The 13,807-nt window shown below is 42.7% G+C and overlaps 3 protein-coding genes across 5 annotated transcripts; all 3 read right to left on the reverse strand.

Moving 5' to 3' along the window:
- Positions 1-2: 2 nt before the first annotated feature.
- On the reverse strand, positions 3-7,448 carry LOC103968562 (uncharacterized). 3 transcript variants are annotated; one of them, XM_009381819.3, is made up of 15 exons: positions 7,072-7,428; positions 6,863-6,960; positions 6,688-6,788; positions 6,516-6,594; positions 6,278-6,338; positions 5,390-5,436; positions 5,196-5,288; positions 4,933-5,023; positions 1,972-2,020; positions 1,396-1,512; positions 1,169-1,316; positions 789-881; positions 650-718; positions 298-340; positions 3-219 (listed from the first exon to the last, which is right to left on the reverse strand). In XM_009381819.3, exons 1-15 carry the CDS (start codon positions 7,127-7,129, stop codon positions 119-121), a joined length of 1,248 nt encoding a protein of 415 aa, XP_009380094.2. In that variant the 5' UTR covers positions 7,130-7,428; the 3' UTR covers positions 3-118. The 3 variants fall into 3 exon arrangements, 2 of the variants coding, with proteins under 2 accessions (XP_009380094.2, XP_065026258.1); XR_670478.3 differs by lacking the exon at positions 3-219 and having other exon boundaries at positions 789-895; positions 7,072-7,448; XM_065170186.1 differs by lacking the exons at positions 5,390-5,436; positions 6,278-6,338 and having other exon boundaries at positions 7,072-7,426.
- Positions 7,449-7,974: 526 nt separating this feature from the next.
- Positions 7,975-10,354, reverse strand: LOC103968563 (cytochrome P450 81Q32). The gene is made up of 2 exons (XM_009381821.3): positions 9,308-10,354; positions 7,975-8,726 (listed from the first exon to the last, which is right to left on the reverse strand). Exons 1-2 carry the CDS (start codon positions 10,262-10,264, stop codon positions 8,103-8,105), a joined length of 1,581 nt encoding a protein of 526 aa, XP_009380096.2. The 5' UTR covers positions 10,265-10,354; the 3' UTR covers positions 7,975-8,102.
- Positions 10,355-12,080: 1,726 nt separating this feature from the next.
- LOC103968564 ((+)-piperitol/(+)-sesamin synthase CYP81Q2) lies at positions 12,081-13,183 on the reverse strand. The gene is made up of 2 exons (XM_065170431.1): positions 13,055-13,183; positions 12,081-12,921 (listed from the first exon to the last, which is right to left on the reverse strand). The coding sequence occupies exon 2, from the start codon at positions 12,880-12,882 to the stop codon at positions 12,298-12,300; it is 585 nt and encodes a 194-aa protein (XP_065026503.1). The 5' UTR covers positions 12,883-12,921; positions 13,055-13,183; the 3' UTR covers positions 12,081-12,297.
- Between the last annotated feature and the right edge of the window lie 624 nt (positions 13,184-13,807).

Consider the following 13,807-nt stretch of genomic DNA (forward strand, 5'->3'; position numbering starts at 1 on the left):
CATGCAATTTGAATGGTTCCTCGAGAGATATATTTGCAGTAAGAAATTTCCTCAAAAAAATATTATTCAGAAATACAAACTCAAAACATCTCCTGCAACTTTTGTTCTCCAAACCAAACTACAGGATGATTTCTTCTTGTACACTAATGCTCAAGGTTTTGTTTGGTAGAATAATGCTGTTGATTACAACCACCTCATCTTCAACTGCTACAGCTTCACCTGAAAATTAGAATTAACAGTAACATCTCCAAAACAATTTTCAAAAAACAAAAGAAGGTGGACAAGGAGTAGTAGTACCAAGAATGGTTATCCCTAGTTTCGCATTGTAGTCTCCTTCACCCTGAAAGACAGCCGGTATTTCCCAATCATTCACTTAAAACACTATGGTTGTTCTACAATCGAATTCGTGCAACCACCTAGGCAAGTGCAATCAAAGTAATCCTACTTCTACAACCAGTGCAAGACAACTATGGTTGTTATATAACCAGTGCTTCCTAGAGGACTCAATAATTGTTCTTTCTTTTTCAAGAGGTTCGTGTGGTTGTTTCTATCTTAACAAGTTCCATATAATTTTTTATTATCTGTCCTGTAATTTTTAGTCCAGAAATAAACTATCATCAAAACAATGGAACAAATAAACTAAGCTTGCCTGCACACGAGCCCATCTTCCAATAGATGACTTCCAACCAACAATGGAATTAATAACAACTGCATTTTCCTGTAATAAGAACAGAAATGTGTAAAAGATGATGCAGGACTGAGCTTAGTTAGTATTGTAAGTTTCATACCTTAATGTCAACATCATCTAGGATGATGCAACTGATAAGTCTCACACCAGCTCCGATACGGGCATTTGCAGAAACAGAGACATTAGGTCCAATCTGTTCACTTTTAACTGCACAAGTTAGTAACAACACATATGGCCTACAATTATTGTCATTGGTCCATTCAGCACACTAGTCAACCCTTTTTTCCTTCACATAAACACTTTTATTGTACATTTTTAACTTGACTATCATTGGATGTAAATTAAACAGCAGAAATATAAGATGCATTCCCAAGCTTTATGGATCACAGTCACAACATTCAGTAATCAAATTTTGTTAAGGAACAACTCAGAGAGGGGTCCGAGTTGGCTATGTGGTAATATTCAAGAAAAAAACATTACCTTAGCAGTTACATGCACTTTTGCTGATGGATGGATGAAAACATCACCAGTAATACTTGGACTTCTGGTGCCATCTCCAGTTGCTAGGAGATGTGGAGCGGTACGACGAAATTGGGAGAGATACAATTCAGAGCATCTCAAAGACATCCTGAAGGAAGAAAAAATGTCAGTGCATTCAGCTGTTGCAGGATCAGGCATAAGAAGTGGGATGGCCATGGCGTTCAAACCCTGGAGTCTTGATCTGTTCCCAGAAGTCAACAGTCTCATATGTATAAAGCTTTTTCTTTCCAGCAAGAGGAGTCAGGATATCCTGATCGAGCCGAACAAATTCTGGCGGTAGCACCCTGTTAAGAGATGTCAGTACCAATTCCAACACAACTGAGCCTCTTCAAAAGTTAAAAAGACTATTTTGACAACCAAACTGGTTGACTAAAACTAAAATATTTTGACACTGTCCAGAGAGGAGCCTAATCTTTGACAATGACTATGACAAACATCCAGCAACCTATCCACAATAGTTTCCTAAGGAAGAGGGTGGTGGGTAGGTTGGAAGAAGTGCCTTGCTCCTAAGTCTAAAACATCATGACTGATTCTGCCCAAGTTACTTTTGCCCTGCAGACAACATAATAGTAACAACGATCAATTTCCTAGACCTTATTATAATTACCCATCCTAAAAATATATTTGTCCATTAGAAATATCCAGCACTGTCCTATTATAGTAGCAAATGACGACAATGAATCAACTTGTCGATACAGGCTTATTCCATTTTCATACTGCAGATAAGTTCCACGAATTCATACTTAGCCACTGACTGGAATGCTTCTAAGCTGGTTTCACGGCGCAAATTAACTGAAACAAAAGAAAGTAGGGAATACATTAACATTCGATTAATTTTCATATAAGTAGAGTAGCATTATATTATTATCTGCTTAGCTAAAACAAAAGCAAATTAAACTACACATCTTACTATGCAAATAAAGGTAGAAACAGTATTTATGGACCATAATACTTGCAGTGGCAACAGTGCCAAAGAAAAGAAATGCCATCTAAGATATGAGATCAAAAATCTCAATTAACTTTGATGAGCATAAAAGAAAAGACTACAAAAGGATTAATCTAGAATATTATCATCTAGAAAAGATCGTATATTATCATCTAGAATATTCGCTTGTAACTGCTGGAGGAGATTTCACTACAGGTTGACATTCGGCAATGTGGCAACCAAAAGGTTTAATCTAGAGAGTTATGGGTCAACATCAATATCTGTAGCCTATCATTTATTACCTTCAGCATAAAATCATAAAATTCTCCTCACTAGAAAACTAATGTCACACCAAACAACAATGAGCTAACCACATACTTCCTTATTGGCTTAGGTCTAGCAACTTGTGCTACTTATTATCTCAAGGAAAAAGGATAGTCACATAATTATTAAAAAAAATAATTAAACACAAGATTATGATGTAGAATTAGTGATGCTAGAAAACATCATTTGTTAATGAACCAACAGAATCATCTGCAATTGCAAATAGAAACATTACATGAGTGGTACTTCTTTTTCTTGAAATACCTCACACCCAATAAGCATCGGGTATTCCTCTAATGATTGCAGTATTAATAAAATTTCTAACAGTTCCTGTTCAGAGGAATGAGACAGAATCCAAAATCCATTTTGCCATCTAGTATCCATCTCTGGTTACATACTCGAGCAATGTTACCTAGGGATTGGGATGTCTTTCGATGGAACCTGGGTCTAATTGTTAGCTCCTATTTTTGGAGAACAGTTCCACAGAGTGTAGGTAGCGATTATGACCAAATCAATAGAAGAAATAGTGGGATTTTTGTTGGGAATTTCCTCGAATAGATCATTGCATATTTTTCACTTCCTGGAAGTTAGAGAGGATTTTTATCCCTGCCAAGAATTCATAAATTTGTGGCCATAAAGTCATTCTCTTTACTGGTACTAATGAGAATTTTAGTCCATGAAAAATTGAAAAAAAATATACCGAATTGCCTATCACAGCATCCAAAACTAAATCGACATAGAATAATGATCTCTGAGCCCAGACCAAACCATGGATCTTATGCCAACTGGTAGAAAAAATATTTTGAGGACATGCACTGAACTGATATAATCTGGACAAATGCTAACTCAAAATCTTAAGTTAGTAGGTTTTAAGACCAAAAAAAGTTATAGTTAATAATTCAATCACTTCAGTCATGTGGAACCATAATTTCTAGGTTAAATTCCCCTTTGCAAATATCAATAAAAACCTCTTAACCGCTGCAAAGATTCAAGTATTTTGTATGACCCTGTAAACAAAAGACACTACACTTTAAACTTGTAGCTACCTTGAAACAAAAGACACTACACTTTAAACTTGTAGCTACCATTCACTAAAGTTGCACTTAACTTGGTATAGGTGATGAGTTAACTAAAAATATTACCAAAACAACCAAAATGCTCCTAATCATGGTCAATTATCTTATACACAGGAAGGGGTTTAGATTGTTGAGATTTTGGTAGGTGAATTTTAAATAGAGAGCAAAAGCATCACTGCCATAATGGATGGAACCTACCAATTCACCAATGAAATGTGGCCTTATATGCATCCTTGCTAACTCATCCACAGAGAGTGTATATGCATAAATTTCATCTTGCATAGTGTATATGTTCAATTCTCCTCAATTTAACAATTGAACTAAGCACCAACCAATCATCAATTGTTCAACATACAGCCACAATTAAGTCAGCCCTTAACTTGCATAGCGTCCACCATTCACCAAGCTTAAGTCAAACTATGGGCTCTAGTACTAATTATTGATTATGAGTATGCCAAATTGACAATTGAATTATTATGGCAATTTAGACAGTATTATAGCCCAAAATCCTAAAGTTAGTAGGTTATCAGCCCACAATTCTAGCTCAATTTTATTTTCTTAAACATGTGGACTATATTCTCAGGTGACTTCAAATTTAACTTAGACAAGATCAACAATTTACAGTTCTTCAACTATTCATCATACTTAATGTGGAAATGCCAATTTATGCATCAAGACAGAGTAACATTATAGACAAGACAAAGGGAAGTTAGATAATTAGTTTTAGTCAAGGTTCGTCGTACCATGATGTACCACTCGGTACAGGCGGTACATACCGATTCAACAGGAGATCGACATGGATAGTACATACCAATCTATTGGTAAGAGATTGGTACACCTCATCGTACCATGTGTCAATACATTGGTATATACCATACCAATTGTCGGTCGGTACACCGGTATGGACCGATAAGGCGAACCATGGTTTTAGTATGTATTCTCTTAGATAAAATATTCATATAACTCATCAATTCTCATAAACCAGTGGCTTCACTAATTGAGAGGCAAAGGTTACTTTAGGCATCTATAATATCCCCAACAAGGTGTTATACAAACTATTTCTGAAATGGTTTAGTTTGCTTAAATAAATAACTTACAAGACCTAAAACCAAAAATTATGTTACCATAGACAACTTTGCTAGATTATTGAACAATCAAGTAAAACCTACAAGCTAAAATAGATTACTCTGTGCTAAAAACACGCATTATACATAAAATAGAGAAGTTCCATAAGAACCAACCATTAATGAGACTCAAACTACTGCAAAAGATAGTAGCCTGAGGAGTTAAAGTAAATGACTAAACAATTATATTAATCTTTTGTACTTTTACTAACTAGGCAACTGTGTTAATACTGAATATGCATAAAGGAGTGGCACCTGTGTTATTCCCCTGCAAAACGACTTCCTGGATGATGGTAAAAATCTGTGGTGTAAATACATATACACCACAATTAATAAGATCGTTTACCTGCAAAGACACAGCAATAAAAAGTAAGATGGGTATGATTCAACTACCAGTTAAACTGCCTCCTAGAGATGCATGTGCATGCGTATAAGCACTATGAGTCTCTGGAAAAAGATGAATTTGCAACTCCCAAAGAAAGAAGTCAAAATTAAATGACATGACAACCCATACATACAAAAGTCTCAGGCCTCTCAGTGTAGTGCAAGACTTCATTTGTGACAGGATCAGCAACCAGCTCACCAAACTGGTTGGCTGTTTCAGCAGAGACCTAAACAGAGGAGCCAATGCAAGCATATTGAGAAGTCATATGGTGCTGCCTAAAGGAAGCAGCATAAGATGAAATCAAATTCGAAACTAACCACACTTTACCTTGATTACTAAAATAGTACCCATACCACCATGTCTTCTATGTGCATCTGTGTTCATTTAGACAATTGAATGTAAAACCATACAAATGTGACATGAGGAAGAGGTATGGTCCAGCAATATGATATTCTCCGGAATCTACATAATTGTATAATATTATGGTATACTTGAAAGTAGAATTGGCTACTTCCCCACATTTTCTTTTTATCAAAGTCCTATTTAATCCTCCTTGAAGCTTCCTTTGGCTAACTTGCTTTAGTCCAAGGAATAAATCTATTATTTTTATACTTGTCACTTCCTCCTGCCACAGATAGTAATTACCTTAGACTGCTTGTTAGAAACATAAAAATAAATATTCCACATTTCCCTAACCTATCTATTATTAACAAACACCATTTGATCTTCATCCTTGTTACATCTAATATTATCTACTATCTTTTCCTTAGTTCTAATGTGTTAATGGATGATTTTCCCCCAACTTTAGTATCTGACTTATCATGAAACCTATCACAAACATTGTATTTAGTCACATTTAAAGAGTTTTTTTTTCATTTTACAATTCTATCATTCTTTAAAACATACATAAATCTCTCACGTCTCTCGTTACCTTTGGTTCTACTTATTACTTTCTCACATGTTCGATATCCTTTTATTTATATTCAATTGAGACTCGTGAAGCAATCACGCTGCAACTCTGAACATTATGAAAATTTTGAGTATGCGAGTGGAATTGAGTTCTCTTGGCCTAAAACTTGCAGATCCCAATAAGATTTTACAGACAATTGTTTTTGCATAAATGATGTTCAATAGCATGAAAGATTTAACTATCTAAGAACAAGATCGATCGAAACATGAACACTAAAACATCTTACAGCTTCAAAAGGAACTTACCTAGCATTTCTGACAGAGGAAAACTACAGCAAACATCGCAATTCAACAGAAATATGTGACACTGTCACCCAAAAGAAAAACACGAGACAAATCAGAAAACAATCGTATTGCGTTTTCTCTAACTTATCAATACAGCACGCCAGAACTTACAAGGTATGAAATCAAACTAGAAGATCAAACTAGTTTTCAATTTCAAGAATCAACAAAAATCTATGACCAAGATCAAAAGACGCCTAACCGGGTTCTCTTCCATTATATGGTCCCGAAATTTGTAGATCCCTCCTGCCGAGCCAAGCGGCTTGTCTTCTCTCAAATACCTAACGATTAAAAAGAAAGAGTACACAATAATAAGATTCTTGAATCAACTAAACCTACAAGAAGCCATAGCAAACACATAGCAAAGAACAAACCGCACGGGAACCCTAAGCTCGTTGGAGATGGACGAGACGTACAGAGCAAACTCCCTCTCCTCGTAGAAGCCGATCAGGTATATCCGCGCCAAATTTGGGATCTAAAGGTTTCCAAGAACATGCGTCACACCGTAATGCATAAAAAAGAGAGAGCATCGAGTGAACGACGAAGTACTCTTTTGCAGGCGGAGATCGGGTGGTTAATCATGGGCTGCCCCGCCAAAGGAACGAGCGGCTTCGGGACGTTCAACGACAGCGGCCTGAACCGGGTCCCTGAACAACGACGACGACGACGAAAGCAAGAATCAAGAACTTGGATCCTCAAGTTGACGGAGAAGAGCAACGAGAGGATCGGACACGGGGGAGGGGGAGGCGTAGACCTACCTTTGGTCGGACCTCCCATCAAGATCACCGCCACCGCTTTCTCTTGGGAACTCGCCATGTGGATCTGGTAGCGGCGAGGAGGAGAAGAAACGGAGAGGACGTACTCGGGGCCGCCAAGAATGGGCAGTGGCGGCGGAAGAGGGAAAGAAACAGTTTCATGGAACGAAACGAAAGGGCAAAGGAAGAGAGGATACGCGGTGGAGTGCGAATGGGGTGGGAAGTCCAATCCCAGGTACGGCGCTCCTGATGGGCTGGTGGCCACCGACCGCCCACGGACTCGCGAGTAGTCGCTCTATGTGGGATCCGAGGATCCAAGAACCAAACTACTCGACAAGGAGAGAGAGAGAGAGAGAGAGAGAGAATGATGTATTGTGTTGTCCTTCATTTCATCAAACATGTAAAGCTCTTTCTTGATCACTGATCCAATGTCTTCCATTTCGAGTAAATACTGCGTTGCCCTCTCTCTTTTTCTTGTCGTCGTGTATCAGTGGTGTACAAAACCATGTAGCTCTTATCGATTGAGGGTATTGTACACGTAAAGTACAATATATGACATAGGAAAAAATACTTAGGATTATAAGGAACTACATATGTAGACATATAGGAAAATACTTCGAATTATAAGACAGTATCTAAAAGCATATGATAAAGATCATAATAATGACTTCTTTTGATGGGAGTGTAGAATCATAAACTAGGATGGAGATGGGGGTGACAATAAAGGAACAAAAGAAGATGCCATGACTAATTTGGAGAAAAGGAAAAGGAAAAAAAGAAAAAGAAAAAGAAGAGGATGAAGGTAATGTAGCGAGGTAAGATGTCGATATCTCAGCACGCTAATTAGGCTTCGAAAGGAGGTAATATGAGGAAGGTAATGTAGCGAGCAGTATGGTTACAACACAATAGAAGTAGACTTTGAACTACATTAGGATTAATTAGTCTGGTTGAGATATGACTAATCGTGTGCATACGACACTTTTATGTAAAGATCATACCCGACCTATTATTACATTGCCAAGTATCCCAATCTCTCAGAGCTGTGAAAGGGCATCAAGCATGGTGTGGCGTGGCGTGCACATGGCTTCCAGTGGCTTTGCTTTGGGCATGGTGAGCCCCCGCCCTTCGGTCATGTCCACCTCCTCCCCCGGAAGCTTCTCCCACTCGAAACAGTGGATCAAGGTCGCGAGTGCCAGCCCGATCACTCGCATGGCGAGGCCTTCCCCGGGGCACTTGCGCCGCCCGGACCCGAACGGAAGCATCCTAAGCCCTGCCTCCTCCTTCCCTCCCTCGCACTGGAACCTCTCCGGCTTGAACTCTTGGGGCTCGTCCCAGGTGTTAGGGTCCCTGTGGATGGCCCACGCGTTCACCAACAGCATCGTGCCGCGAGGCACGTCGTAGCCACCGACGGTGCAGTCCTGGGAAGACTCATGGGGCACCAGGAGCGGCCCGGCGGGGTACAGCCGGAGGGTCTCATTGATGATGCAGTTGAGGTATGGGAGATCGGGGATGTCTTCTTCTTCCGCCATGCGCCCTTGGCCGATCTTGGCATCGAGCTCGGCCCTCACCGCGTGCAGGACTTCAGGGTGGTTGAGCAGGAGGCACATGGCCCATTCCATGGTGACGGCCGACGTGTCTGTTCCAGCTGCCAATAGTGACTAAACATGAAAAGAGCGTGTATTATTTCCTTCTCCTCGTGTCTGCCTCTATCACAACCCTCCAATAGGATCAAATTCTATCATTTGTTAGTATGTTATCATTGGAGGTTGAGGGTCATATACTCTTTTTTTTTTCTTTTTTTTTATGGCAGTCAATATTTAGTGGGCACGGTACAAAATTAACTAATAAGACTGTTGCTTCATATGCCGACTTAAGCCATGACTAATATTTTTATTAAAGTGAAGCTAATTATACATTATCCTTCCGTAATTAATTATCTTTACATATAATTTTTTACGTGATAATATTAAGAATTTTATATTTATAAAATAAAATATCAATACTTTTATATAAATTTAAAAATATAATTTTATAAAATAAAAAATAAAAAATAAATTTTATTAGAACAATGAATAATTTTTGAAATTATAAAGATCAATGTTAAAGATAACTAATCCCTCGAAATGGCGACAGCGATAGTTCCGCTGCTCGGTGGGAGATGAACATAGCCGGTAATTCGGCTCCGAGACGGGAGGTGACATAGCCGGTTAATGACGAAGAAATAAGAAAGAACACGTACCACGATAAGGCCCTTAATTGTGACGTCGGTGTACGTTTCCGGCTCGCTTTCCTGCAAGGACAACATAACGTCGATCACCGTTGTCCTCCCCTCGTCTCCTTTCCCCGCCGCCGCCGCCGCCTCTCGGTTGCGGCAACTCTGACGGCGGCGGACGCGATGACGCTCGATCAGTTCCCCGATTAACGCGTCCCTCCTATGCTGGAGACTCGCGAGCTTCCTCTCATGCCCACGCCAGCCCAGCCTCCGCAGCGCCGGAAAGAAGTCCGCCACGTTTACCGCCCCGCTCACCGCAAACGTCTCCTCCACCACCTCCCGGAATCGCTGCCTCTCGTCCGTGGACTCCCCCTCGATGGCCGTGGCCACCACCCCCATCATCACGTCGTACGCAAGATTGAAGAACCTCGACTTCATCTCCACCCGCCGCGGGCCGGGCGGCCCCGAATCGCCGCCCTCAAGGAAGAGGGACTTCGCGAGCGACCGGACCGCGCCAGTCCGTGAGTCGGAGGACGAGCGGAGGGCGCCCGTGGATAAGAGGTGGACGGCGGATATGCGGCGGAGGTTGCGCCAGTGGGGACCGTAGGGGGACCAGGCGATGGTTGTGCAGCCGTAGCCTAGGATCTGAGCGGCGAGTAGGCGGGGGCGGTTGGCGAAGGCAAGGTCGTGGGCGGTGAAGCACTCTTCCGCGGCGGGAGCGGAGGAGACGAGGAGGACGGGGCGGGATCCGAGGCGGAGGAGTACGACGGGGCCGCGGGCGGCAGCGATGGCAGCGAGGGCGCGGTGGAGCGGGGGCTTGGCGATGAGGTGGAGGTGGCCGATGAAGGGGAACGATGGGGGGCTCGGCGGGGGATTCTTGCGAGCACTCTTCAGCCATCGCCGTGACAGGGATGCGAGCAACAGGACGAGGAGAGGGAAAAGAAGAGAAGAGAGGAAAGTGAGAGAGGAGGCGTCGTCGGCCATACTTGTCCAAAGATGAGCGGTTTTGCAGGGATGGGCTGAAACCAAAATGATGAAGCAGCCCTGCCTTGTATGCTCAAGGATGGGGTTAGGTTATTGACGTGGGTCCTCCGAGATCACCGTCTGATCAACGCCTGGGCAACAGAAGCATGTCTGATTTCGTCCCACTTGGAACACATCTATTATCTAAAAAATCGGATATCACCATAAATGTATCATTTTAAAAAATTAATTTCACCCTGATGCAGTCACCGTCTGCCGTGCTTGAATATTCTACGACAAAAATGAAAAAAAAATTGAACATTTTCTTGTAAAAAATCAGTTTGAATATATTTGGAGAAACGGCCTCTAACCATTCGATGCAGTGCTTCATGTCTTGGTAACGATCAACGTGTGGTGATAAGAAAAGCTACAGAAATTACTCGCAATCTCAGAGTCGATAACTAAACGCCACTGAAATAAGCAGGAATTTTATAGCTGATAAGAAAACATCAATTGACACGGGAATGAAATTAATTTTTTTTTTTAATTTAAAAAAGATCACATCCGTTAGTGTAAACAACTTTATGCCGTGGCCTCGGGGCCAACACGGCTTGGTTTGGGTTCGAATAGGCGGGGATCTTATACGACGTTCCTCGAGACCGCCAAGGTGGTCGATTACGGTGGTCCGGTCGGGACGTTGCGTCGGGTGGGAAGCTTTTCCGCAGTGTCGGGAAGAAGCAACCCCGTCCTTACACCTGCACATAAGTCGAGTCGGAAGCTCGGCCCGACCCCTCCGACGATCAAGTTAGTGACGGGAAGTGGTCTGTTCTTTTTCTCTCCCCCCCCCCCTTCATATAGAACTCGGGGGTATTTATAGGGAAGTTTAGTGTTACCTAATGTGCCTGCTCGTAGGAGCAGGATCGTACCTCTGATGGCGTCTGACATTGTTGTTGGCGTTGCGTGAAGAACCGAACTGCCGTAGGGCATGGGCGTGCCTCCGTCGTCGTTCTCCTCTGTCTCGACCAAGCGTGTTGGGTCATACAACGATGAAGTCGTTGTCTGAGAGCGGGTGACGTCAGCGCACATCGCGTCGGTATTATTGCCTTCTTCCGACAGAGTGTCGTCCAGGCATGGCTGGCGTCGTGGCGCGTCATGTTGCCATTATTACCCTCATCAACACCTTTGTTTTTAAAAACAAAACGAATTATCTTCGTTATATATATATATATATATATATATATATATATATATATATATATATATATATATATATATATATATATATATATATATATATATGAAGCAGCAATAAAACTTAAATGAGAAAAAAAATAAAATCGAACCAGGAAAAGACACAGTGGTGCTCAAAGTCTTTTGATGCCGCTTCGTCGAGAACAATAGACTTGTTTTAGACGGAGATGGATTGTGAAGAGGCAAAGACTTACGACTCCCATTGGAATGACGTTCGAGACATTGACGAAGCTGTGAAGTCGAAAATGAAGGGAGAAGCCACCCACATACGCGCCTCTGGATGAGGCTAAATCGTGCACGACGGTAACTGATATGGTAAGCCACCGTCTCCGGGTGCCGTTTCCACCACGGCCACCAAAGGCTGGTCCACCTGGACGGCGACCGGCCATTGCACTTGCAGCAGCTTCACCTTGTCAACTCTCAGACTGATCTTATAGTTTAAAATGGGGTACAAATAATCATCATTGCTCAATTCTGTTAGTTGTTCCTTCGACCGTTTATTTATTTCTGAACCCTCCTTATTGTAGTCCATAATTTGATGGATTTGTCGCAATGGATGTAACATGACACGCAAATAGGATGACACTGCATGTAAATTACTAGATTTATATGGAGTAAGATAATACAAGTAACGGTCATACCTATCTCAGCCTGTAAATTACTAATTAGGCCACAAACACAGGTAAGACGCCAACCAACACGAACAAAAGCGTGGATAACAACAAAAGCACACGTATCAGACAACGAACCCACAAGCAGCTTTTGAATAGGAGGAACGTATTTGCCATACTCTTTGCCAATTCTCAGAGCTGTGTAAGGGCATGAAGCATGGTGCGGCGTGGCGTGCACACGACTTCCAATGGCTTTACCTTGGGCATGGATAGCCCCTGCCCTTCAGTCATGTCCACCTCCTCCCCCGGAAGCTTCTCCCACTCGAAACAGTGGATCAAGGTCGCGAGTGCCAGGCCGATCAGTCGAATGGCGAGGCCTTCCCCGGGGCACTTGCGCCGCCCGGACCCGAACGGAAGCATCCTAAGCCCTGCCTCCTCCTTCCCTCCCTCGCACTGGAACCTCTCCGGCTTGAACTCCTCGGGTTCGTCCCATATGTTAGGGTCCCTGTGGATGGCCCACGCGTTCACCAACAGCATCGTGCCGCAAGGCACGTCGTAGCCTCCGACGGTGCAGTCCTGGGAAGACTCACGGGGCAGCAGGAGTGGCCCGGCGGGGTACAGCCGGAGGGTCTCATTGATGATGCAGTTGAGGTAGGGGAGATCGGGGATGTCTTCTTCTTCCGCCATGCGCCCTTGGCCGATCTTGGCATCGAGCTCGGCCCTCGACGTGTGCAGGACTTCGGGGTGGATGAGCAGGAGGCACATGGCCCATTCCATGGTGACGGCCGACGTGTCTGTTCCTGCTGCCAGTAATTCCTACACATGAAAGTAGTGTGTGTATTATTTACTATTTAGGCATTAGCGAATACAAAATAAATGATTATTTACTAATTCTTAGAACTTAATTATTTTTACTAAAAGTATAGAGCTGCTCGACATCACAACTGACTTGTGGCGAGGGATGTAATCCCGCTTCTATTACCGCGCGGCGTCCATCAATGCACTTTAGTCGTGAACGGAAGCGGGGCGAGGAACATAACCGGAAGACTACGAATAGTGAAGAAGAGGAAGAGAGGGATAAGAAGAGAAGAGAGGAGAGGGAGAGAGGAGGCGTCGGCCATGGTACGTTGTCCGAGGATGAAAGGTTTGCGCGAAATGGTTGCTTATAAGCCCCATGGGATAATGTCTCCTTGAGTCGACACCATTATGGATCATCATCGGTGGGGTTTGACAGAATCCGATTCGGACCTTCATCGGTTAGGATGTCTCCTATCCCAAAAGGTAGCGAAGAATTCATAAATGACACGGATGTGACCAAGAGGAAGAGAGGGATACGAAGAGAAGAGAGGAGAGGCAGAGAGGAGAACACGTCCGAGGATGGAAGGTTTGCATGAAATGGTTTCCGACAGAGGTTGCTTAAGCACCATGGGACAATGCCTCCTTGAGTCAACACCGTTTTCCTTGACAAAGTTGGATTCACTGATCCAGTGGACCCCTCAGCAGAAGTTTCAAAAGGCCGTTAGCAGATGGGCAATCTTTTTCCCAAACGTTGGAAAGAGACCGTTGCTTACTTTTCATTGCCCACGCATCTTGTACGGCTTCGAACAACGTAGGAATAGGTCGAACAACGTAGGAATAGGTGGTTGTCGCATCTAAGTCTGAGGTGTTGTGTCGATGCATGTGTCATATCAGTCTTAATGCT

Source organism: Musa acuminata, chromosome BXJ3-10 (assembly GCF_036884655.1).
Source record: "Musa acuminata AAA Group cultivar baxijiao chromosome BXJ3-10, Cavendish_Baxijiao_AAA, whole genome shotgun sequence".
Classification (NCBI taxonomy): domain Eukaryota; kingdom Viridiplantae; phylum Streptophyta; class Magnoliopsida; order Zingiberales; family Musaceae; genus Musa; species Musa acuminata.

Coding starts and splice junctions, on each gene's coding strand:
- LOC103968562 (XM_009381819.3), bottom strand. CDS start 7,129: ATGGCGAGTTCCCAAGAGAAAGCGGTGGCGGTGATCTTGATGGGAGGT. Junction 5,437..6,277: donor TCCTCTGTCAGAAATGCTAG/GTAAGTTCCTTT, acceptor AAATGAACACAG/ATGCACATAGAAGACATGGT. Junction 1,513..1,971: donor GCATTCCAGTCAGTGGCTAA/GTATGAATTCGT, acceptor ATCTCTTAACAG/GGTGCTACCGCCAGAATTTG.
- LOC103968563 (XM_009381821.3), bottom strand. CDS start 10,264: ATGGCCGACGACGCCTCCTCTCTCACTTTCCTCTCTTCTCTTCTTTTC. Junction 8,727..9,307: donor CAATTAAGGGCCTTATCGTG/GTACGTGTTCTT, acceptor TTTCATGTTTAG/TCACTATTGGCAGCTGGAAC.
- LOC103968564 (XM_065170431.1), bottom strand. CDS start 12,882: ATGGAATGGGCCATGTGCCTCCTGCTCATCCACCCCGAAGTCCTGCAC.